This window comes from Ascaphus truei, chromosome 3 (assembly GCF_040206685.1).
Source record: "Ascaphus truei isolate aAscTru1 chromosome 3, aAscTru1.hap1, whole genome shotgun sequence".
Lineage (NCBI taxonomy): Eukaryota > Metazoa > Chordata > Amphibia > Anura > Ascaphidae > Ascaphus > Ascaphus truei.
The window spans coordinates 193,056,736-193,080,741 of record NC_134485.1 but is presented as its reverse complement, the minus strand read 5'-3'; the positions used below and the strand labels follow the sequence as shown (position 1 = coordinate 193,080,741).

The 24,006-nt window shown below is 42.5% G+C and overlaps 1 protein-coding gene across 1 annotated transcript; it reads right to left on the bottom strand.

Annotated features, from left to right (window-relative positions):
• Positions 1-1,092: 1,092 nt before the first annotated feature.
• TMEM120A (transmembrane protein 120A) lies at positions 1,093-23,962 on the bottom strand. Its single transcript, XM_075589845.1, has 12 exons — positions 23,793-23,962; positions 16,305-16,423; positions 15,189-15,305; positions 14,280-14,339; positions 7,378-7,473; positions 7,212-7,301; positions 5,745-5,810; positions 5,085-5,146; positions 4,885-4,977; positions 3,077-3,141; positions 2,734-2,802; positions 1,093-1,940 (listed from the first exon to the last, which is right to left on the bottom strand). The coding sequence occupies exons 1-12, from the start codon at positions 23,862-23,864 to the stop codon at positions 1,827-1,829; spliced, it is 1,023 nt and encodes a 340-aa protein (XP_075445960.1). The 5' UTR covers positions 23,865-23,962; the 3' UTR covers positions 1,093-1,826.
• Positions 23,963-24,006: the final 44 nt, after the last annotated feature.

Sequence of the window (24,006 nt, the reverse complement as noted above, 5' to 3'; positions counted from 1 at the left end):
CTGCTCGTGCGAAACCTGCACTGAGGTCCGAGGTCGTGATGTCACGTGAGCGGTTCACCCTCATTGGCTGGACCATGCACGTGACCACGCACGTTACCGGGCCGTCGCGTGACAAAGGCAAAATTCTTTTGTCTTCTCCAGAAATGGTCGCGCTTCATCGCTTGCGCGCTCTATGGGCGGCATGAGGCTACATGCATTTGTTCCGGAGGAGCGCACGCCGCTGCTAATCACGACCGAACATTGACAGGAATAACTCTCCAAGCTTAGGGAGTTGGCTGCTTATATTTTCTGGTCCATCAGCTGCTGTAGGACTGTTCATGTAGCGCAATTGACACCGCACGTGCAGAGCAGTCAGTATAGTTATTCTAATGCGACATTCTGCCCACGACACATGAGACGGGCTGCTGCTCACTCATCTCTTAGACACCTACTGTACCCCCATGCTAACCATACTCTCCTTACATTACCATACTGACCTTCACTCATCCTTTGGGCACATTGTGTTTATCAGTAGCAAGCTTATCTGCATGTGTATGGGTGGCTATGCATACTCATACATAATTAGAAATGCATACATAGGCATCAATTCATATATATGGTAACTTACCCATAAATAGTAATTACTTGGGTGTAATTGTCTAAAGCAAAATGTAAATTATACTTGAAGCAATTTTCAAAGAAACCGTATAGGAAAATATAAGAATTTAGTGTGGCTTCCCATTGGGTGTATGCGCCAATCATAGCCCACCGCTTTGTCTGTGCAGTAGAGTAACAGCACGCAAAAAAGTTATGTTTACCAGCTTTACAAATTAACACGTTTTAAAATAAAAATGGTAATTCACGAAAATTGTATGCCCCAAAAAGTTCTTGTCATTGTTTTGGTCCTTTTTTAAAGAGAATGAGATATGAATATGACCATATTTTTAAAGTAGAAATACAAATTTATAATTAAGACTACTCAACCAACCAGTTTCATGACACGTTGATAAATGTTATCTGAACACCATTGAACCCAAGACTCCAAACCGTAACATTAACTACATTGCTCCCTTTTGTGAATATTGATCTCTTCAAGGAGTACAGGAACAGAGATGGTTTGTGGAAATGGTTTATTGAGAAGGATAGGTCTCTGGGCCTGTCTGCAACAAATTGGTAATTAAGTAATACACATGGATAAACTTTACACAGAGATACAGTATCATTGATATCTTAAAGATGGTCTGGTTTGCGGAAGATGGTATTGAGATCAGTGTTGGAACTAGGCCATGTGATATTGTAGTGACAATGTATTCATATGATCATGACTTCCAGTGCACACCATAATCTGTAATCAGTGAGTAAAATGACATACATGCTGCTCCAAAAAGGTGTATACATTAGGTCTGTGTAAGAATGTATTTAATATGCTGTGGGAATGGTTTAAGACTTAGTTTAGTCCTGAAGTGAAATGTGGGGAACTAGAAGTACCAATGAATTACCTTCAAAGTGTTAATGGCCAATCATGCCAAACGCACTCCAAAGGAGGAGATGTGCACATCAGTATTACATACAATGCAGAAGCTGGTCAGTGTCAATATGGCCCATATCAAAGTGCTACTCCATGACACCCAGCACATCTTTGTTTACATGGCCTCTGATGGCCCAGTCAAGTGAATGGGCTGTATAGTGTCCTATATAGCAGTGGTATGCCATAAAATACCTTCCACGCTGTAAGAATAGCACTACATGTAGTAGAGCTGGGATGTTTGTATGACGAAGACACTGTTTACAGATTGCTTGCATGGGGAGCCTGTGTGACTGCTGTTCTCCGATAACCAACTCTGGCTTCATTTATCCTTCTGCACCTCATTTTGCTTATGAAACTTCTGGTGGACGACACGCAAAGTGGTGAAGAAGTTGCCCAAGAAATGAACGAGGAATGGGATGCCACACATTATCACCTGCAAAGAACATCAATGCTACTGAGCTTGAGACCAATACAGATGGGAGATCTTATAGGGCATGAGTTAAGAATGAGGGAACTGGCCAAAGCTAAACGGAAGTATTATGGGCATATGTTAAATATTAAAATGAAGGAGACACACGAAAAGTATACTCCACAGCACTATCTACATGGTAATGATTCTCCTAACACGTGGCTCAACATACACGGATAGTTCATATTGTGATTAACGCCATCACTGCTACAAAATTCTAGAAGGTTTGATATGACACATGACATTTCTTTTCACTAGAAATTAATGAATGATTCACGATCATCAGCTGGAGGATAGTTGAGAAATAGGGTAGTGGATACATGGAACAGTCTCTCTAAAGCAGTGGTAATACAGAGGAGTAGAGGGCGGGTCAATAAAATACTTGGGCAAGATACATGGAAATTCTAGACAAAATCAAAAGTTCCTATATATTCTATTTTCAATCTGAGTGAAGGGCTTTAGAACATTAGCTGGTTCAAATGGTTGTAGCCTGTAGCCAATCTCTATAATGTATGTATATCTTTATTTATATAGCATCATCTATGTACATAGCGCTTCACAGCAGTAATACACGTGACATAATATAACAATTGGAACAAGCGCTTGAGACAAATGTAACATGAAGAAAAGGAATCATAGTGCTGAGCTGCTGTAACCAGGTCAGGAATGAGGTTCACCAAGACACCCGGGGAAGCAGACATGCCAAAACACTGGTGAGATATACTGTAGGGTATGGCAAAGTGTGTCTGCCACTTACCTGCCATTCTTTGCACTCTGCATGTCTGGCCAGCTGGAAGAGTGTGATGGCATTGTACAGCTGCCAGAACTGAAAGACAATACAAACTTGTAAACATTTAAGGACCCGCCATCTCAAGCAGATTTTAGAGAATCACTGGTGGGGTAATGGAGAGAGACCTTGCAAAAATGTTCCTGCTTTAACTATTCTTTGCAATATGAAACTGCTGGGGGGATTTCACATTGACAGCACCAGGGTGAAGAAATACAATTAGAAAATTAAGCAAAGGTAAAATTAAAAAAAATAATACCTAAATATAGTGTGTGTGAAGGATAACAGCAGTTTAGTGCAAGGCTTTCATTACCTGACCAAAGAAGAGGAATGGCAGAAGGAAGGTCATACCCCGCCACATCCAGGACTGAAACCCCTCTGCAAAGACACAGGTGTCATAAGAGGTACACACGTCTATATTATACACTATCATCATGGCAGGGTGCAGCAAGTGCTATAGCATTGTGACAGTCCATTGATAGGTTGCTTAGGCTCATCTTGTTCATATTAGAAATATGCTCACATAACCCATACATATTTGCTACTCATGTCTGTGTGTGTAATTCTAACAATATATGATCGCCAGAGCCGTTTATCTAGAAACAAATTGCCAGTCATCTGAAGAAGCATTTGCCTAAGGGTTTCTATTAAATATATAAATAAATACAATAAATGACAAAATATGTGATTGAAATTATATGGCCGATTTAAAGTTGGCTAACAGTGGAGTCATTGTGCAAACTTGCTGTACAGATGTTAGAAGTTGTGCACCGTGTAAAAAAAAAAAGAACCTGATACAGAGTTGACCAAGAATAGGTGCAAAACACTGTTGCGCGAGGCTTGCTACCCGAATGTGATTTGACACAGGGGGGGTGCATCTAGGCCTAATTTTTTCAATAGAAACCTCAAAGTGGGCGTTCGCTTTAAATTGCACCTGATTTATATTTGCGTCCAATTTAGTGTTGGCTTAACGACTGTCCTTAATTTAAGAACCCTTCTTAATTATGCAACTAAAAAAAGGACCAAGATCTAATCAGACTACTCTATGGAAATCCAGCATTTGCATCATACATTTGCTCGTGCCGTGGCTGTAATTGCGCTTTACTGATACACAGACATTACCTGGCAATGCCTGATATTCTTGAGAATAGACCCAAACCCCGGAGAAAGGAAAGAATTGAAAGGGCTAGAGTTAATGTATTAGGCAGCATCTCTTCTGATCAGGCATGCTAAACACCTTTCATCATCATGCAACAGCTATCCCTCCAATGATTAAGCTACTGGCTGCAGAGCTTCCATCAGCTAAGCTCGGTTGTCGGAGACAGAGGTCAGTCCCCAAAGTGAAGTTTAAAAGGTGTGTGTTGGTGCAATTAAGCACCAACATTAAGTAGACATAAATATTATGCATAGACAATGGTGGTAATCCAAGACCTCCTTATAATCATTTAAGACCATTTGTTTACGACTGTTGTGCCCAACTCAAATCTGAATCTTCCTTCAGAAAAAGCGATGGTGCATAGTTATCCATGCTGACGCTAATTTTGCAACTCCATCTAAACTATAAATCAGGCCCTATATTCTTTTGCAGAATGTGATACTCTAATAGCCAACCACTTGAGATCCTCATGAACTTAATTAGGTACGTACAGATTAAAGAGAAAGAAACTGATGTCAGGACAAACCAGGTGGGCCAAGTGGGTTTTTATCTATCCACTTTAAAATCTCAGACCATATTAGATTCTGCGGTTTATTTTATATTTAGGTTAGCCTCATGACTATTCCAAGAAGTATTCCCTTAATGTATTAGCCTCTACCACCTGTTGGGAGTCTAGTCCATGAAGCCACATCACAAATCTCTTCTTTGCATGTCTGAAAATGAAATGAAAGCCGCCACCTCCAGTAAGTGGTGTACTAAGGGTACGTTCTAAGATTTCCCATGACTTGAGTAAAGGTGACAGGTTCAGTGTCGGTCAATTAGAATGTTGTATGTCAAAGTTCTGGAGTGTCACCTTTCTAGTGACACAGTAATTAGTTCCAAGAGCCTTGTGGAGTGGAGCATTCTGAATTGATAATCTCACAGAAAAGGTTTATAATGCTGAAACAGAATGTTCTTCTACTCACCCACTGTTAAATCCATGTTGTGTCTTTCCCCAAGAGCTCTCAGTCTATAAAGGCAGCCACTCTGGTAGTAATATTGAAGGAACTGGACAAAACCTACAGGAGAGATATAACACAAACAGAAAGATATGAAGACAATGCTGTATGTAAACTGTAGTCAGGACTGGAACACTGTCTTCAATGCCAGTGTGTAAATTACTTACTTTGGTACATAGAGAAGGAAAGAAATTGGTTTCGGAACATCTGGTACATTAACCCATCTGGCCTGGAAAACACAACACATAATTACAACGGAGTAGAGCCAGACTAGAAAAGCTTAAGGCGACTAGGTACATCACCTCAAGTGATTTAGGCCAGATCCCCGCTGTGGCACTACAAGGGCTCAAGAGGCGCCAGGCGGCCATTTTTTCCGAAAGACAGGAAAATTGAGCTCAATACTGGTGACGAATGCGGTGGCCACACACCCTGGCGGTTCAGCCAATGAGGGCGAACCTGCCGGGTGATGTCATGGCCGCCCCCACTTCTTTCCCCCTGCAGAGCGAGGATCAGAGCTGCACGCGCCGCCAACCTGGCAGACGCGTGTGCAGGGCAGACAGCGGGCTGTAGCCTTAGGATTACATCAGGACTTCTTAAACTCCGTAATTTACATGGAAATGTTCTGGCGCACTATTCATGCTGTATGACGCCCTAGCACAAAAGACACGAGACACCCCAACTCTCGTATAGCAGCCTATGACACGGTTGTTAGCCCTGTCACTGCTGGAGGTGACATGCAGGGTTAATAAAAATAAAACCCCAATCTTAAAAAAAAAAATTAAAAAAAAGGGAGCATGAAAAAACAGCCATTATGCAGGTGGACTGACCAGGTCAGCATAACTCCTGAGAGGAAGGTGGATACGTAGTGGTTCAGGACCCACCAGCCTTTAATTCTGAAAAAAGACAGAAGAGCAGCATCAAATCATACATATACCGGTTTCATGCAGAATTATACTGACCTCGGCATGTCAAGACCAGTGAGAAATGGAACGGGTCAGACAGCTTGCAAAAAACATTCATGATATTAAGAAGCATCAAGGAGAGAAAGAGTCAGATGAACCAGGGTCAGAGTTGAAGGAGAATAGGGAAAAGCAGAGTCAGATTATATTTGTTCATGGTCAGAAGGGGCACTTCTTCTAGTTGATTAGGTAAATAATAGGACCAGAGTCAGAGAGGGTAAGAGGGTGGATAGGCTCAGAGAGAAGAGGCCTTAGAGGAGGCAAATACTGGCAGCATAAAGTAAGAGGTAATATTAGAGCGATGGAGAAAGTGTATATATCAGTATAGGTGGTGAAAGCAACAGAATGCAAAACCATCACAAAATCAGTGTCTTTGTCTGCCTACCTCTATTATTACCCATATTAGCCCATACAGTACTAGCAACAATTTCAATCATCCTGAAGTGTGGACAGTGCACTGTAATAGCTGTCGTATAACCGTAAAGTTCAGTTTAACTACCACCGAGCACTGATCATAGCTTACATTTCTAAAACAATTACATTACTTTAGGATGCCCCTTTGTTCATCAGCATAATCTGTTTTTAACTAATAAGGACTAGCATTTATTAATTGATGGAGATGTTCTATTAATCAGCAAAGCCATTTGACACAATGTAAAAACAAAGTACCAGAAGCTTACTTTTGTATCCCCTTTCTTTGTCATACTATACTTTGTGTCCACTGACTTATGTCTTGATGATCGTTTTCTTGTTGATGAACCAAAAATACCCTCCTATATGTAAGGCTGCGCTTATAGTGCCGGCGAGAGCGACGCGACCTCGCATCAAAACAAATGCGCTTATAGTAAGCGCGACGTGACGGAGCGACGGCTTGGTCGTGATCGCTGGAAGTCATCTCAATTTGATTTTTCCAGCGACCGCAGCCAGACCTCGCCGTCACTATAAGCGTAGCCCAATGCTCTGCCTCACACTCGTATCAGTGATGCCATGCCAGTTTTTAATCCAGCTAACCTACAGTACTTCACCGAAGTGTAGCATTGCAGCCAGCACGAAAAGTAAATCATAGGCATTACTTGATGTGATGGGTAAGAAGCTCGTGCCCCTGGTGTATTTATAGGTAGAACTGAGAAGTACGTGTGTGCTAACCTAGCTGCGTTGCTGTGCCTCCGAGCTTTGATCTGCACAGAGACTACTTACTGTAAACGCATCCTGAAATATTCTAGATCTTCACACTGCAAACTAAATGTTGATTCTGAGCCTGTGTGTGTGTGTTTTGCTCATTCGCTGCGAATAGAAAAAAAGAGGGGAAAGCAAGCAATGAAAAGCTGCTCTAACCTGGATCCGTTGTTGATTAATATGCTTTCACGTATAGTAAGGGTACAGTAATACCACACCAGGAGGAAGTTGAACACAGCATCTGCCACCCTGAAAAAGAAATGTGACTGTTTTTTTAACACATCTGGCCCGGAGTATGAAGTCTGCCCAAATGGGATCTACTCACCTGGAGTTCAATAGAAAGCGGCAGATAAAGGAGAGCACCATGAGGATCATAGTGAGGTACAACTTGAACTTCTCATACTCATCTTTGTAGGCAAACCTGCCAAGGCAGAGACACAACCTACATGTTAGGACAGGGAGTACAGCAGTGGTTTTCCCAAAAAAATCTCAGGGCACCCCTAGCCACATTGCTCAGGCACCCATACAACCCCAGTGTGCTGCGGAACCCTAGTTGGGAAACATTGACCTACAGTATGGACACTTGCATCTTACCAAACTAAAAAAAATTTAAAAAAAAGGGTGTGTGTCTCGAGCACGCGCATTTTAAGTGAAACTTCTTTGTCTTTTGTCATAGAAATTGTATTTATGATGGTGATGTTTTTAATTAAAAATCAAAATACAATTTCAGCGCCAAAAAACGCAAAGAGGTTTGACTTACAACGCGTTTTAGCTATTTGCACTTCTATATTTATAGTACCTGTGAATTCCTTGTGTATGCGCGCGCGCCAGTCAGTGTGTGCGTGTGCGCCAGTCAATCAGTGTGTGCGTTACTGTGTATATATCACTATGTGTGTGTCAGTCAGTGTGTATCACTGTGTGTGTCAGTATTTGTGTCTTCCAAGTGTGGCGCTCAGCATGTCCTGCAGGCTCTCCCAGTGCAGGTGGTTGCTGCAGGGAAGGCCCATAGATATGGACGCTTCCCCAATAGCTGCCTAGTGTTAGTGAACCGGTGACGGATGCCACGCGGTGTGCGCGACCTGGGACTAGACCACAGGCACATTACCATAAACATTAAGGGACACACTCCAGCTGAAGCTCCCAGGAGAGCGAGGATCCAGTAGACTGCATCGTGGGACCACGTTGCGGTTCTGCGGATCCACCATCCAAAGCGGTCTGGTCTGGCCCAAGACCAGGAAGGTACCCTACATGCACCAACGGCCACACACAAGGGGTAGCACTACTCCACACACTTTGGGTGGGCTTGACTTTGGACACCGGGGTGGTTAGGTGCCCTGGGCACCCTCAGTACTTTGGGGGTTCCACTAGGTGTTACTGTGTTGTGGGTATTGTATTGTGAGGCTTTGTACCATTATTGTATTGTAGAGTTATATGTGTGTCAGTAAAGATAAGTCAGTTATGCCAGTGTGTGTATACTTATTTACTGATTGAATTGGTTCCTGTGAGGGGTTATCCTGCTGCGCTAGGATCCCTCCCAGGTGGAGGCGCTGTATCCAGAGAGAACGTGATCACCCCAGGCTCCTAGTAGCAGAGGACTAGGCCTCCTGTACGCTAAACAGGTCCTCATCACGCGTAGTTCCCTTAGACACGGGGAATGGGGGGCTACATATAGATAGAGTAGCAACCTTCCAAAAGCTGTCTTTATCACTGCCGGGTCTGCGAGCAACCTTCAGCATTCATTTTTAGACATTCATTTCGCTACAGATGATGGGAGCTTTGTGGCACAGGAGCAGGGAAGTGCCATAGTTGTGCTTTACCCGTGGCAATGGGCTTGAAGAAGGGAATTCACCGCCCAAAACGTTGCCCCTTTATTAAATCCTATGTTTCTCCTATTTTGCCTTCCTTCTCTCTTGCCCTTTTTTCCTCCCCAGAATTTAATTTAACTTAGTCTTTCTTTGGGAGTAGCAACATATATTTAGTGGATAAGTATGTGTCTTTGTATACATTTACATAGTTACATAGTAGATGAGGTTGAGAAAAAGACATACGCCCGTAAAGTTCAACCTATGCTAAATTTAAACGACAGATACTTTATCCTATATTTGTACAAGATCCAGAGGAAGGCAAAACAAAAACAAAAAAACAGCGAAGTATCATCTAATGATTACATAAGGGGAAAAATAAATTAATTCCCGACTTCAAATATTGGCAAACATCCTTCCAATGTTTATTATTTGGTATATACCTGTATACCTTTCCTTTATAAAAAAAAATGTCCAACCTTTTTTTTAAAGATATCTATTGTATCTGCCACCACAGTTTCCATGGGTAATGAATTCCACATTTTAACTGCCCTTGCTGTAAAGAACCCTTTCCTTTGATGCTGGAGAAATCTAATTTCCTCCAGGCTTACGGGATGACTCCGTGTAGTTTGTACTGCCCTTGGGTGAATCATTGAAAACTCCTTGTATTGTCCCCAACATATATAGTTATCATATTCCCTCTTCTAATATAAACAAATCTAATTTAGCTAGCCTTATAAATCAGATTATCCATCCCCTTTATTAATTTGGTGGCACTTCCCTGCACTGTCTCTAGTTCCATAATGTCTTTTCTATGGAGTGGTGCCCAAAATTGTACTCCATATTCAAGGTGTGGTCTTACTAATGCTTTGTAAAGGGGCATAATTATGTTTACTTCCCTTCCATCCATTGCCCGTTTAATGCAAGATAAGATCTTGTTTGCCTTTGCAGCTACTGCATGACTTTGGGCACTATTGCCAAGCCTGCTGTCTAAAAGCACTTAATTTCCAAGTTGCCGGTTTATTCTTGTTTCCCAAATGCATAATCTTACATTTATCTGTATTAAACCTCATCTGCCATTTACCTGACCAAGTTTCCAGTCTATCCAAGTCCTTCTGGAGAGAAATTACATCCTACTCTGATTCTTCTACCTTACACAATTTAGTGTCATCAGCAAAGATGGAGACTTTGCTCTCTATACCAAACTCAAGTTCATTAATAAACGAGTAAAAAAAAGCAGGGGTCCTAGTACCGATTCTTGAAGTACTCCACTCAAAACTTTAGCCCAACCTGAAAAAGTTCAATTTATTACAACTCTCTGTTGTCTATCCTTCAACCAGTTTTCAATCCAGGTGCATATATTATTACTGAGTCCAATTTTCTTTATTTTGCACACCAACCTCGTGTGGAACCGTATCAAAAGCCTTTGCACAATCTAAGTAGACCACATCAACTGCATTACCCTGGTCTAAATTCCTACTAACCTGCTCAAAGTAACTAATAAGATTGGTTTGGCACGAACTATCCTTCATAAATCCATGTTGACTATTACTAATAATTTTGTTTTCCATTAGGTATTCCTGAATATTATCCCGTACTAAACCTTCAAGTAGTTTCCCCACTATTGAAGTCAGGCTTGAAGGCCTAATTCCCTGGTTGGGATCTAGCTCCTTTTTAAATATAGGCACCACGTCTGCTTTACACCAATCTTGTGGTACTGAGCCTGTGGAAATGGAGTCCTTGAATATTAAATATAATTGTTTGGCTATTACTGAACTTAACTCCTTAAGAACTCTTGTATGTATGCCATCGGGGCCAGGTGCCACTTATGAACTTCTTCCTCAGTTAACCAATTGTTCATTAATATGGAGGTTGTGGCTTCCTCCTGCGGCACTGCTATTGAAATTGATTCTTCCCTGGTAAACACAGAGGCAAAGAATTTGTTTAATACCTCAGCTTTTCCCTTATCTCCAATAATCTGCCTGCCCATCTCACACTGAAAGGGTCCTAGATTTTCTTTTCTAATTTTTTTGTTATTAAGGTACTTAAAGAACTTTTTAGGGTTTTGATCTTACTTTCTATTGCAATCCTTTTTTTATTATCCATTTTTTCTCATTTGATTGCCCGTTTACAACTAGTGTCACATTCCTTATAAGGCTGGGGCCATGGTTAAAAATACAGCGCTGAGCCGCACTGAGAAAGTAAAATTATCTCCTTCATCCGGCATGTGTGGGGCTTTGGAAGACGCGTGCGGAATTGCAGCCAACAGCCAATTTAATTTTTGGTGCTGAGGGAAGCAGATAGCAGTCCGTGGTGTCGGCGCCGTGACGTGGCGCGCTAGCCCCGCCTCCCAAGCGCGCTCGCTGACGCTCATGCAAGGAGACAAAAAAGCACCTGCTTGAGCAGGAGAGCATGAGCGTCAGCGCTGCATTTTTAACCATGGCCCTGGCCTAACTCTGATATGCTGCCTCCTCCCCTTCTTACTTAGGCCTCGGCCATAATGCACACGACACAAACAAATTCATTACGTGCACCAGTCTGGCCATACTGCGTGCAGCTAAATTGAGGAGACAAATCTATTTGATTTTACACGCGACAGCCGCGTTACATTTGAACCAATGAGGTCGAACCTTGGGTGTGATGTCACGGCCAAGCCTCTCCGTCGCGCGGCAACAAAGGCCACAGATCACTCAGGCGATAGGCGCGCGCACATATATTTGAGCTCTTTGTGCGCGCGGTCGCATGCACTAAACCTAAACGCCTGCTTCTTCTTTTACTTTTCCTCTCCTACCTGTTTATTTTGTCACATTGGTGACTTGTTTCTTTAATATTTATTAGCCAAGGGTTTACACTGATAAATGGGAAGTCTTTAAAACACTGTTGAAGAAGCACACTTATCTTCCACATTTTACCCTGCAAAAGCATCATCCCAATGTATTCCTTGGTTTATTAAAATCTGCCTTTCTAAACGTTAAAAAGTCGTTGTTGAACCCAAGTAATCTGTTTTTTTGATAATTTATTTCAAATGAGACACGGTTACCCAAATGTTCCCAGACTTAAATATTTGACATTGTTTTATATGACCAAATCCAGTATTGCCCATTTCCTGGTTGGTTACTCAATAATTTGGGTCATGTGATTGTCTTTAAGCACCTCCAAAAACCTGTTTCCTTTTGTTGTAATGCTAATCCCATTGCCCCAGTCTATGGCTGGATAATTAAAATCACCCATATTGCATGACCTAGTTTTGATGCTTTCTCTATTTGCAAAAGTATTTTAGCTTCCTCAATCTCACAGATATTTGGTGGTTATAGTACAGTATAGCCCTACAAACATTTTCTTTATACTTTTACCTCCACTGCTAATTTCTATCCACAAGGTCATCATTCCCTACATACACATCTTCCCTTATAATAGGTTTTAGATCCGGGTTTTAGATCCGGTTTAACATATAAACATACTCCACCTCCCCTTCTATTTGTTCGATCCGTCAGAAAAAGGGAATAACCCTCTAAAGTAACTGCCCAGTCATGAGTTTCATCCCACTATGTTTCAGTAATGCCTATGATATCATACTGCTCCCTAATTCAACCTCCCCTATTTTATTAGCAAGCATGCATTTTCAGGTTTTTTTCAGTCTGTACTATTATCTGGTCTGCTCCTGCCTTTTAGTCTTTTGGAGTTTCTAGTACCTGTATTTAATATTGGTGTCTCCCAGCTTACCAAACTCCCATTTGTCCCCATTCTACCTCCATGACCCCTTGCTATTACCCCATCCTTATTTATTCTAGATTGTTATCCGTTTCTTGTCCCTCCATCCTAGTTTAAACCATCCCCCCTAGCACAGAAGACACCTCTTCATTGAGGTGCAATCCATCCCTACCATAAAGATAGTACCACTCAGAAAAGGAGTCCCATTTATGTATACACACACACACACACACATATATATATAGCAACTGTAAATATTACTGTATGTTCATTTGCATGTCTTAGACAGGTCTGCAACCCTGTCTTTCCCCATTATCGCCCAGCATACAGCGCTTCCACTGCAGCAAGGGATTCTGGGAAATGACATGCAAATGAGCACTCAGTGCCACCTTTTGTCTCAAGCTCGTATTACACAAGCAAATCCTCAAGCCAATGCATACTGTTTTAAACACAGCTTTTAGACAGAGGCTGGGATGAGATGCAAAGCCATTAAACCCACTCACAGACATGTTTCAACCTTGATGGGTATCATCAGTGTGAGGTTGGTCTTAATGGCTAAGCAGGCTTGAGACTAGACTAAGTAATCACCACTATTATTAAGGTTATGGTGGGTAAAAAAAGTGACAAAAATCCTCCACAGTAAAGCATAAAGCAACTGTAAATATTACTGTATGCTCATTTGCATGTCTTAGACAGGTCTGCAACCCTGTCTTTCCCCATTATCGCATATATTTATTTATTTATCTTGGGCAGCATATATTTAGTGGAAGCTCTCTAAATGTTTGGAGAAAGTATCTCTAGTACCGAGTTACTTGGTAAGTAGCACAATAGAAACAATTCAAAATAAATACATATCTGTTATCCCATCTCCTTCACTCCATCTCATTTGGTGAAGTACATATCTATGTTTACATTTTTGTACATATTTCTCTTTGTATATATTTGTGTAGGATTTGTCCTGTTGTTCGGTGTTGTGTGTGCAGTTCATATAGATCATTGGTGGTGTTGTGATACCCCCTATATGTTCATATATTTGATGTTAAATAGCAACTGGTTGCTATGCATTCTGTTCACTTGAAATCAGTAACAAATTATGTTTTTGCTAAATCTGACTGTCTTTTTGAAATATCTGCTTTATTATCATATTTGATTGCTCAGAACTATCTTCTTAATTGGATTACATTAGAGGGTGGGAGGGGTCCCTCTTCGTTCCCCATGCCCACCGACTAGGGTACCCTTTCAATGTGCTAATTTTGTACTGACTATTTTGTGCTGACTATTGTACATCTCAAGCTTATAAAGCATTTTTACAAGTAAAAAACAAACTATCCAACACTTACAGTCCAGGCCGCGCTGCTCCTTCAAGTGTACATACGACTAACAATATGCACAGTCAAGACCATTTTCATGTGTAGAATAGTTGGGAGCAAACCGAGGGAAAGAAAACCCCTCTTATTTTTACCATGCAGCTACACACGCTATAAGACAAGCTAAGACAAGGTGGTGTTCCCAGCAGTTCCAGTTACTAGAACCAGAAGTTTTTCAAACATATTGGGCAGAATATAATGGACACTGCGGTTACTCAATGATGAACCAACACTACAGTACATGCCACTGATTGCAGAGAGAATGGTTCGGAGCTACATTTAGAGTAATTAATGAGAGAGGGTGCTGGTGTAAAGCTAGTTAGGTTAGAGAAAAGTCACTGCATTACTTAGCCTGCTTGCTCAGAAGGGTCACGTTCACATTCCCCAATACTAGACTCAGATACAATCTGAAAGAAAACAGAGCAGAGAAACTTATTTCATGCGAGTAGCGCTCGTCATTGTACGCTTGCATATAATGGACAGTGGTCTGATGAAACAAAGATAAAAACACCAGTCAAGAAAGAAAGCAGAGGAAATAAATCCCCCACCCTGAAGAGATTACAATCCAACAGTGGTTTGGTGGGAGAGGTGCAGAGACAATAGTATGGTGTGTGAGGTAGTCATTATTGTTGCTATGCTATTGGAATCCTACATTAGGAAGAAAGAGTGGCTCAGTGAGTAAAAGACACTGACTGGCACTGAGTTTGAAGCAGGGGAGCCTGGTTCAATTCCCGGTGTCGGCTCCTTGTGACCTTGGGCAAGTCACTTTATCTCCCTGTGCCCCAGGCACCAAAAACATAGATTGTAAGCTCCACGGGGCAGGGACTGTGTCTGCAAAATGTCTCTGTAAAGCTCTACGTTAAACTAGCAGCGCTATACAAGAACATGCTATTATTATTATTATTATTAAAGAAGCAATGTGTGCACTCGTCACACTCCCTGCTCATCTTGGGGCTCATTATCAAAATGGCTGCAAAAGACATGGACTTACTAGTGTTACTGTTGGGTCCTGAAGATGAGTAAAGTCACATTTGATTTCAATGAGATTAGCTGAATTGCACATTCCAGGATGCCAAGTGGCTGAATGAAGGCAAGAAATATCTTGTGATGATCAATTGCTATGGTTCACAGGTCTATTGATCTTTTCCCTTTAGCATTACATGCCACTCCGTTGCCTCTGTGCATGACATAGCTAGCAATGGTTTGCAAACAAACATGCTGTGTAAACAGAGAATGGTTTGATGCATAGTCCTTACCCATTCTTCTTGGGAAGAAAGGATTCCATCTCAAAGAAGGTCCTCTCCCGCACTTTAATGTTATTACGCATGTCTTGAATGGATTCTTCCACCTCATTTCCCTGGGAATTTTTGCACCTGTGCAGAAATGAAAATTATAAACCTCAAGGAACAACGGGGTTACCAACATCTTGGTCTCGGTTTCATTAATTAACTAACTCTTCCACTCCCTTAACTCCCTCAGGCATGCTCGCTATACCCTTCTCCTATTTACACGGTCTCAAATTTTTCCATGCAGACAACAAATTCACATCATACCCTAAATTGCCTGAGGGTTTTCTCATAGGGTCTCGAAGGGAGGAGAGAGGGGGAAAAAAAAGTCTTCATTAATACTGTACATCGTAATACTGCAAAATCTTAATCTAATATGTGAATGTTTAATCAATTAATTTATCAAGCCATATTTTCTTGTTTGTACTATGCATCATTGGGACCGTACAGTACAGTTCACTGTAGACAGTGTATACCATATTTACCAAATGGTGCTATGCCATAAAGGTACCATCTGGTGGAATGGGACGTTTGGCCACGACAAAAAATGCCGCAGGTGTTCCACGGCCGAGACACGTGGCCGCTAGGGCAGCTCTCCGATGGACATTTTGCCGTGCGCCCGAGACAAGCCAGGTCTGCTGTGCCCGACAAGCTAGGTCTGATAAGTGCAGGTTTAAATGTCCTGCGTGGGACCATTACACTGCCTAGACCGGCCACTCCATCTTTAAATGTTTCGCGCTGGACATATAAAGATGGTGCATTGGGGTGTCCTCTCTAGGCAGTGTAGCGGTCCTGCGCAGGACATTTAACCTTGCACTTATCAGACCTGGCTTGTCCGGGTGGGAGTGCGCACGATGAACATTGCGGCTAAATGTCCAGGCACCAAAACCCTGGCGGTATTTTGGTCGCGCCCAAACATCATAGACCGCCTTCTGAAGACCCATTCAAGTTAACGGGCTGTAAGGTGTCTTCCGGTATAGCATCGATTACTAAATATGGGCCTATGTGCTTGCACAATTAGGAGCATTAAAAGGCACCCCCTGTAAAACGTATATAAACCTTCCATGGGACAAGGAGGCAACATACTTTCTCAGATCCACGGATAATTCCTTTAATTTCTTCTTCTGGCGCGTAATGGAGCCGGAGCAGCTGTTCTGTAGTTTTGTTAGTTCCTCCAACTTCAGCTTGTACAACCGATGGGACTCCTGCCAATTCAACCAAAAACACCAATGCCATGTCCACATGTGAGGTAAAACCACCAATCCCAACATTGTATCCACCGTGTCACATTTTATGTATGCAACAGCTGATATCATAAAGTAGCCATAAAAGTGAAGATTATTATATATTGTACAGCTTCTTTTAATGTAAGTGCAACAAAATGTTTGAATGATTACAGGTCTGTGCATTAAGCAAGGCAGCGCACAACGCTCATAGTGTAGTAAATTAAAATGTAATGATTGACACAATATTAGGGGACTATTCTGCGTACATCAGAAAATAATTAAAACAGCATGTCGAGGGATATTGTTACCCAAGCGCCAACCAACAGGACCAGGTATCTCTAGCAAGATGTCATCTGTTGTTCCACAGGCTCTTGCTTCCAGGTACAGAGTCTCAGTAAACTGTTCACGTTTTTCCCATCCCCAGGGTGCTTTAAATATCTACTTAAACCAGTGAATCCCAAACCTCAAAGTTAACCAACCAGGCTTTGTTATGGGAATTTCTTGCAAATTGTCTCTTCAGGTCAACCAACTATATTGACTTCTGCCAAGAATCAGAATCCTGTATAAATGAAACTGTCCTTTGACAAATATGGTGCAATTCTTTGTACTAAATTCTCCAGTTTTGCAGCCAGTGAACTTTAATAAAATACTTCTGGGACATAAAACCGGCCAAAACAGCCATCAAAAATAATCCCATTGAAAAAAACACTTGGATTTTCTTTGATTTTGTTTTGCCCTAGAATTTCTCCAGTTTTGCCCCAATTTCACACAAAAGTCATAACCCTGAAAAGTGTATGTGTGTGTGTACTCACATTTAACACGGACTTTGCGCTTTCAGGTTCTCTGACCCACCAAAAAAAACACAATTTCTTATTTGCTGGATGTGATATATTCAGTGACCAAGTGGTTTATAAACAAAGTATTGGAACTGTGCCTAATTTCAGAGTATTGTACATTTATTAAATATTGGGCAAGGCTTCCTGGAACGTAATAAAGGAAAAAAAAAACCAAATAGAATATGCATGCTATAAAATCAGACCTGCAGAGAATCTTCTAAATGAAGATTTTTTTTAAAGTGGGACACTGGGTTTGCAAATAAAAATATTTCATCACTTTAATGGGAGCAGCTGTGCGGCTGTGCGGCTGTGCGGCTGTGCGGCTGTGCGGCTGTGCGGCTGTGCGGCTGTGCGGCTGGACCATCCTGATGTATACTCCATCCTACAATGAGCAGCCACTCTCCCTTTTGTTTCCTCATAACCTCTAGATTGTAAGCACTCGTGAGGAGGGCAGGACCCTCGATACCTTCTTTATCCTTATCGGTCCTTCTGTTTAGGTGATTGATGTCACTCTGTACCGCGCTTCAGAATATATTGGCGCTTTACAAAAAAAAAACACTTCTGTGTTCACCCCTTCTTGCAGTGGTCTTAAAATGCAGGCAGTACTATTTTGTGGATTATTTGCAATGTCAGAAGATGGGAATCTCCTTTCTGGAGGTCTGGTTTTGAATTGTATGAAATACCTGTGAGGATCGGGCACAGACTCATCCCCTGTCAAGCTCCCGCTTTGTACCTGCGTGCTGTGCAGCTCTACGCCGATTGGCTCGCCCTGCTCTTTAGGCTCAGCCTCTTCCACCAGGTAGTTGGCTGAGCATAATCTCTTGTGATGCGTGCTGGTTGAAAGCACTCTGTCTCGCCTCACCTTGCTTTGGCCATGCTGATTTCTCCAATCCTCAACCTCGGCTAGTGCCCCTATGATCCGTACCTCTCCACTCCTCTACCTTCGCTTGCTCTCCTACTACACTGCTCTCTCCTACCCATGACTACAACAAGTCCCGCATCCGGATGCGGCTTCAGGTCGGTTTGTCAAAATCCCCATCTCGGCACCGCGGTTCCACCCAGTTTGTGGCGAGTACTCGTTACAGTACTCTTCCTTGATAATCACCTCAGATGCTCTTAGAAACAACACTCGAGATGCAGCCAGTCTCCCCAACATGCTTCACCTTCACTGCTTCTGTCCACTAAGCCAGCGTGGACAGAATTAACATCAGGAAATGGTAAACAACTTCAAAGACCTGGGTATCATCAGCACCTCATCCCCTGCATCTCTGCTGTAGGGGTCTGTTTGCTACTCAGCTATGTTTACGTCACCTCAGACGCCCTTAGAAATAATACCAGAGTCGCAACAAAGGCTGCTCTGTTATTAATCGTCGGGGAAATATTTCAGATGTATATTGAAGCATTTCCATCTTTACACATTACCCTACAGCACTACCTCCGCACAATCCCACTTCTTCCCCAACGCCTTCAATTTACAATTAAACATACACAATCTTAGCAAGCTCAAAACACAGACCCACACTATTATATATTTAAAGATTTGTTTGGGTCAATTGGAGTGCCACTGGGAAAGTGACCAAGTATACACTACAATAAACAAAGAAGCCCCCAATGCTCATGCATAATAACAATTTAGTTAGTACATTACTATATGTTTTTTCAATATTTTTTCTTCATAAGTACAGTATGGGTCATGTAGTTAAATCCTTTGTCCAAAACATTTGAAGCCTGAAACCATTTCATGGTAAACCCATATCAGCAGGGTCTATAGTACCTATTTTATACAGTGTCTTTGTATTTCCTCCACTGCACAGAGGGAAACAAATAATAATAATAATAAAGCCAATAGCATGCGACATGTATGCCATGCCCAAGGGGTTAAAATTTAGGAGCCCTATATGAGCTACAGTGCTGTTAAAATCCAGGAGCCATTCATTCTTTCTCCTGTCTCATCGGGTAATACCCAGCATACATCGCTCCATACTTTTTTTGTGTTGTCTGAAACTTCTGAATTATATTTGGATTTAGTGTATTGTATGTCTTTATTTATATAGCGCCATAAATGTACATAGCGCTTCACAGTAGTAATACATATCATATAAATAACAAATAATATAAATAACAGATCATGGGAATAAGTGCTTCAGACATACTGTAAGAGTAACATTAAGGAAGGAGTCCCTGCTCCGAGGAGCTTACAATCTAATTGGTAGGTAGGGAGAACGTACAGAGACAGTAGGAGGGAATACTAGTAAGTGCGTCTGCAGGGGGCCAAGCTTTATGTGTCATGTGTCCATGATTATCCAGTGCTACTCATATGCTTCTTTAAGCAGATGTGTCTTAAGGTGAGTCTTAAAGGTGGATAGCGAGGGGGCTAGTCGGGTACTGAGGGGAAGGGCATTCCAGAGGTGTGGGGCAGAAAGTGAGAAAGGTTTAAGGCGGGAGAGAGCTTTAGATACAAAGGGGTAGAAAGAAGACATCCTTGAGAAGAACGCAAGAGTCGGGATGGTGCATAGCGCGAAATTAGGGCTGAGATGTAAGTAGGGGCAGAAGAATGTAAAGCTTTAAAAGTGAGCAGGAGAATTGAATGTGAGATGTGGGATTTAATCGGAAGCCAGGAGAGGGATTTCAGGAGGGGAGATGCGGAGACAGATTTAGGAAAGAGTAAAGTGATTCTGGCAGCAGCGTTTAGGATAGATTGTAGGGGAGACAGGTGAGAGATAGGAAGGCCGGACAGCAGGAGGTTGCAGTAATCGAGACGTGAGAGAATGAGGGCCTGAGTCAGAGTTTTAGCAGTTGAGTAACAGAGGAAAGGGCGTATCTTTGTGATATTGCGGAGGATAAAGCGACAAGTTTTAGAAACGTTTTGAATATGAGAGGAGAATGAGAGAGAGGAATCAAGTGTAACCCCTAGGCAGCGTGCGTGGGCTACTGGGTAAATGATCGTATTTCCAATAGCAATGTGGAAGGAGGTAGTAGGGCCAGGTCTGGGAGGAAGTATAAGGAGCTCTGTTTTTGCCATGTTAAGTTTCAGTCGGCGGAGGGCCATCCAGGATGATATTCCAGAGAGGCATTCAGAAACTTTGGTCTGTATAGCAGGTGTAAGGTCAGGGGTTGAAAGGTAAATTTGTGTGTCGTCAGCATAGAGGTGATATTTAAACCCAAAAGATGTGATTAGGTCACCTAGAGAGAGTGTGTAGAGAGAAAAGAGAAGGGGTCCCAGGACAGAGCCCTGGGGTACCCCCACAGAGAGATCAATAGAGGAGGAGGGGGTGTTAGCAAAAGAGACACTGAAGGTACGATGGGAAAGGTAAGAGGAGATCCAGGATAAAGCTTTGTTCCGAATACCAAGAGTATGGAGAATGTGAAGGAGAAGAGGGTGGTCCACGGTGTCGAATGCTGCAGAGAGGTCGAGTAATATGAGCAGAGTGTAATGACCTCTGTCTTTGGCAGCGTGGAGGTCGTCAGTTATTTTAGTGAGGGCTGTTTCAGTAGAGTGAGCAGTGCGGAAGCCAGATTGTAGAGGGTCTAGGACAGAATAGGTGTTGAGAAAGTGTAGCAATCGAGAGAATACAAGATGTTCAAGGAGTTTGGAGGCAAAAGGCAGGAGGGAGACAGGTCGATAGTTAGAAGGACAGGTAGGGTCAAGCTTGCTGTTTTTGAGTAATGGTATAACGGTTGCATGCTTGAAGGATGATGGAAAGGTACCAGAGTAGAGGGAAGAGTTAAAGATCTGTGTGAGCACAGGGATTATAGAAGGAGCAAGAGGTTTTAGGAGATGGGAGGGAATGGGATCAAGAGGGCAAGTGGTAGAGGGAAAAGAGGAGATCAGCAGTGACACATCCTCCTCCGAGATAACGTAAAAAGAGTCAAGAAAGGCAGGAGGAGAGTTGGGAAGCATTGTGGGATGGGAGGAGGCAACAGATGGGATGTTCTGCCGTATGGACTCCACCTTTTCCTTAAAAAAGTCAGCAAAGTCCTGAGGTGAGATGGAGGAAGAAGAGGAGGCAGCTGAGGGTGGTCTGAGTAGAGAGTCAAAGACAGAAAAGAGACGGCGTGGGTTAGACTTGTGTGTGTTGATTAGTGATGAAAAGTAGGTTTGTTTAGCCTAGGAGAGGGCAGAGTTGAAACAGGATAGCATAAATTTGTAGTGAATGAAGTCTGCGAGCGTATGAGATAGTGTCCAAGTTTCGCATCCATAAGTGAGCACTGGCAGAAAATACACTGCTTGAAAACTTCAAGGCACAGTGGAAGGTTCCCAGGAAAGATTGCCTTGTTTCTTCCAAATGCGCTCCATCCCATCTTAATTTTCCTATTGATTTCGTTCAAAAAGGTTCCCATCCATTGTTATTTGCGTGCAAGGGTAGACCGTTTTTTTACTTCTAATCCATTTATTTTGATCTTTGCAAAATTGACACATTTGTTTAACATCACTTTGCTCTTGCTGAGCTTCATATGGAGGTCCCGCATTCCAACTTGCTTTGTCGGGTTCTCTGATTTGTTGCTGGATGTCTCCAGACTCCAAAAGTGTAGGGGGAAACCCCCCACCAGATTTAATCAAAGAAAAAGGAATCCCTTTGAAAGCTGTGGGATTTGTTCCTTCGTTAAATCTGGTGCAATTCTTTCACACTGATATTTGCCCCAGTTTTGCAGCTGACAGACTTTGATCAATAGATCCTTAAAATTCACCATGTGTGAATGTTTGAACAAGAAAAACCTACAGCTGCTTACAGGACTCAAGATTTAAAGAGCAGCTTCCTTCAAAACTACATTTGTGCATTGGGATAAGAGATGTAAGAATCTACATTTACTGAGATCTCTGTTTTAGATAAGAGGGATAAACTTCCAACAATTCCAACTTTTAAATAATTTCACCCCAAATGTAAAATCCAATACTGGCTGAAGATGCTCAATTAATCCCTATGCTGCCATGTGCCCTATAGTGCATTCCAGGTCCGTTTGGCAGCAAAGAGGTTAATCTTGTACATGCTATAGCCATGATAATCTTGGTTGCACACGTAAAGTATCACCCTCAAAAGTTTAATATCCAGGTGGCAGCCCCAGTCAAGGTCTGAATACATTCTGTGTTGTAGACAAATAAAATAATAATGTAAGATGGGCATATCCTTCAAATCAGCACAGCTGTTAACCAGAGGAAATGCCAATGGCTTCCTGCCAGCTACAAAGCTCTGACTCAATTTACAAGTGCCCTTTGGTAAAGACAAATCCTGGGAGGGTGTGTGCCCTAATAAAAATGACATGTTGCCTAATTGAGGCCAAGGTGCACTTGTTGCAAAGTTATCTTGGGGCCTATCCCCGTCCTCCAGAACAAAAAAAGACCTTTGAGTTCTCTGTACAGCTCTTTCTGGCTTACTGTTTAACAACTTTGTTGGAGAAACACATTTTAGACCGTTTAGAAATGTATTTGTGGGCTTTCTGGCAGTGAAGGGGTTGGTCCTTTTCACCTTGGTGTGCTGTAGCGAGGAGACAACCAACAGATAACCCAATCTCTTAATACATGAGACACTATATCTCAAATAGTAATAAAAGCAAAAGGTTATTTATAACCACAACTAATGTGCACAAACTGTTAACAGTGTGATAGGTAGAATTGAATGGATAATCGCTCATAAGGATTGTATAATCCGGACACTCATAGCTACCAATCTACCCACTACTGCTAGTTAGGGTGACCTTGTAATGCTGACTGTCAATGGGCACCTGAATTGTCAAATTTTATTTATTTTTTAAACCACTTTGTTATTTTTTTTCCTGAAAAAGTGATACATTGCACAAAAGCCAAATGCTTACTCAAGCCTTGCAAGTTACCATAAATCCAAAACCTGCGTTTGGAGCTTCTTAATGCGAAAAATACCACAAATGTGGTGACATGATGGGGGCAAAGGGGTTGGAAGGGACTCTGTGTCATGGAGGCTTAAAATGACCATAGAAACAAAGGCAATAGATTTTACTGCAAAGACAACCTGCATATCAAAGAAATGTAATAGGTGATGCATTAACATACTATGAATACACCAATATGCATCAATATAGTAAAGTGTGAAGCAGTCATCTAATGTGCAATAAAATGGCACAGAAAGCGATGTAACCATATTCAAAATCGCAAGATGTGATCTAAGGACATGTGAAAGAATATAGTAACACTGCAATACAGAGGCAGGTGAGCTAATCACACCGCAATACGGAGACAGGTGAGCTAATCACACCGCAATACGGAGACAGGTGAGCTAATCACACCGCAATACGGAGACAGGTGAGCTAATCACACCGCAATACGGAGACAGGTGAGGGGTCACAGTCCCACCCATAGATCCTCCTGACATGCCTCTGCGTCACTATGTCCCTGTATTTACAGAGAGCCCCCTCCTGTCACTCTGGAGGTACCGCTGTTTCCATGGTTACCAGCGCCACTGACTCATCCAATCACCGCGGGGGGAGGGGATGGCGCGCGGCCGCTACCTGCCCCCGGCGGGTATAGGCCCAGCACTGACCTGGATCTCCTGGTAGTGCTCCGTCAGCTCTTCCCACTCCCGCACACAGTCGCGCAGCGCCGGCGAGCTCATGGCGGCTGTGAAGGACGAGGCCTCCGCTTCGCAACCCAGCGCCAGGCAGACACGGGCACTTCCTGGTTATCATGCGCGGCCACTGGGAGCTCTCCCCCCGGTCATGTGATGCGACCTGGAGCTGCCATGTTTGCACGTGTTA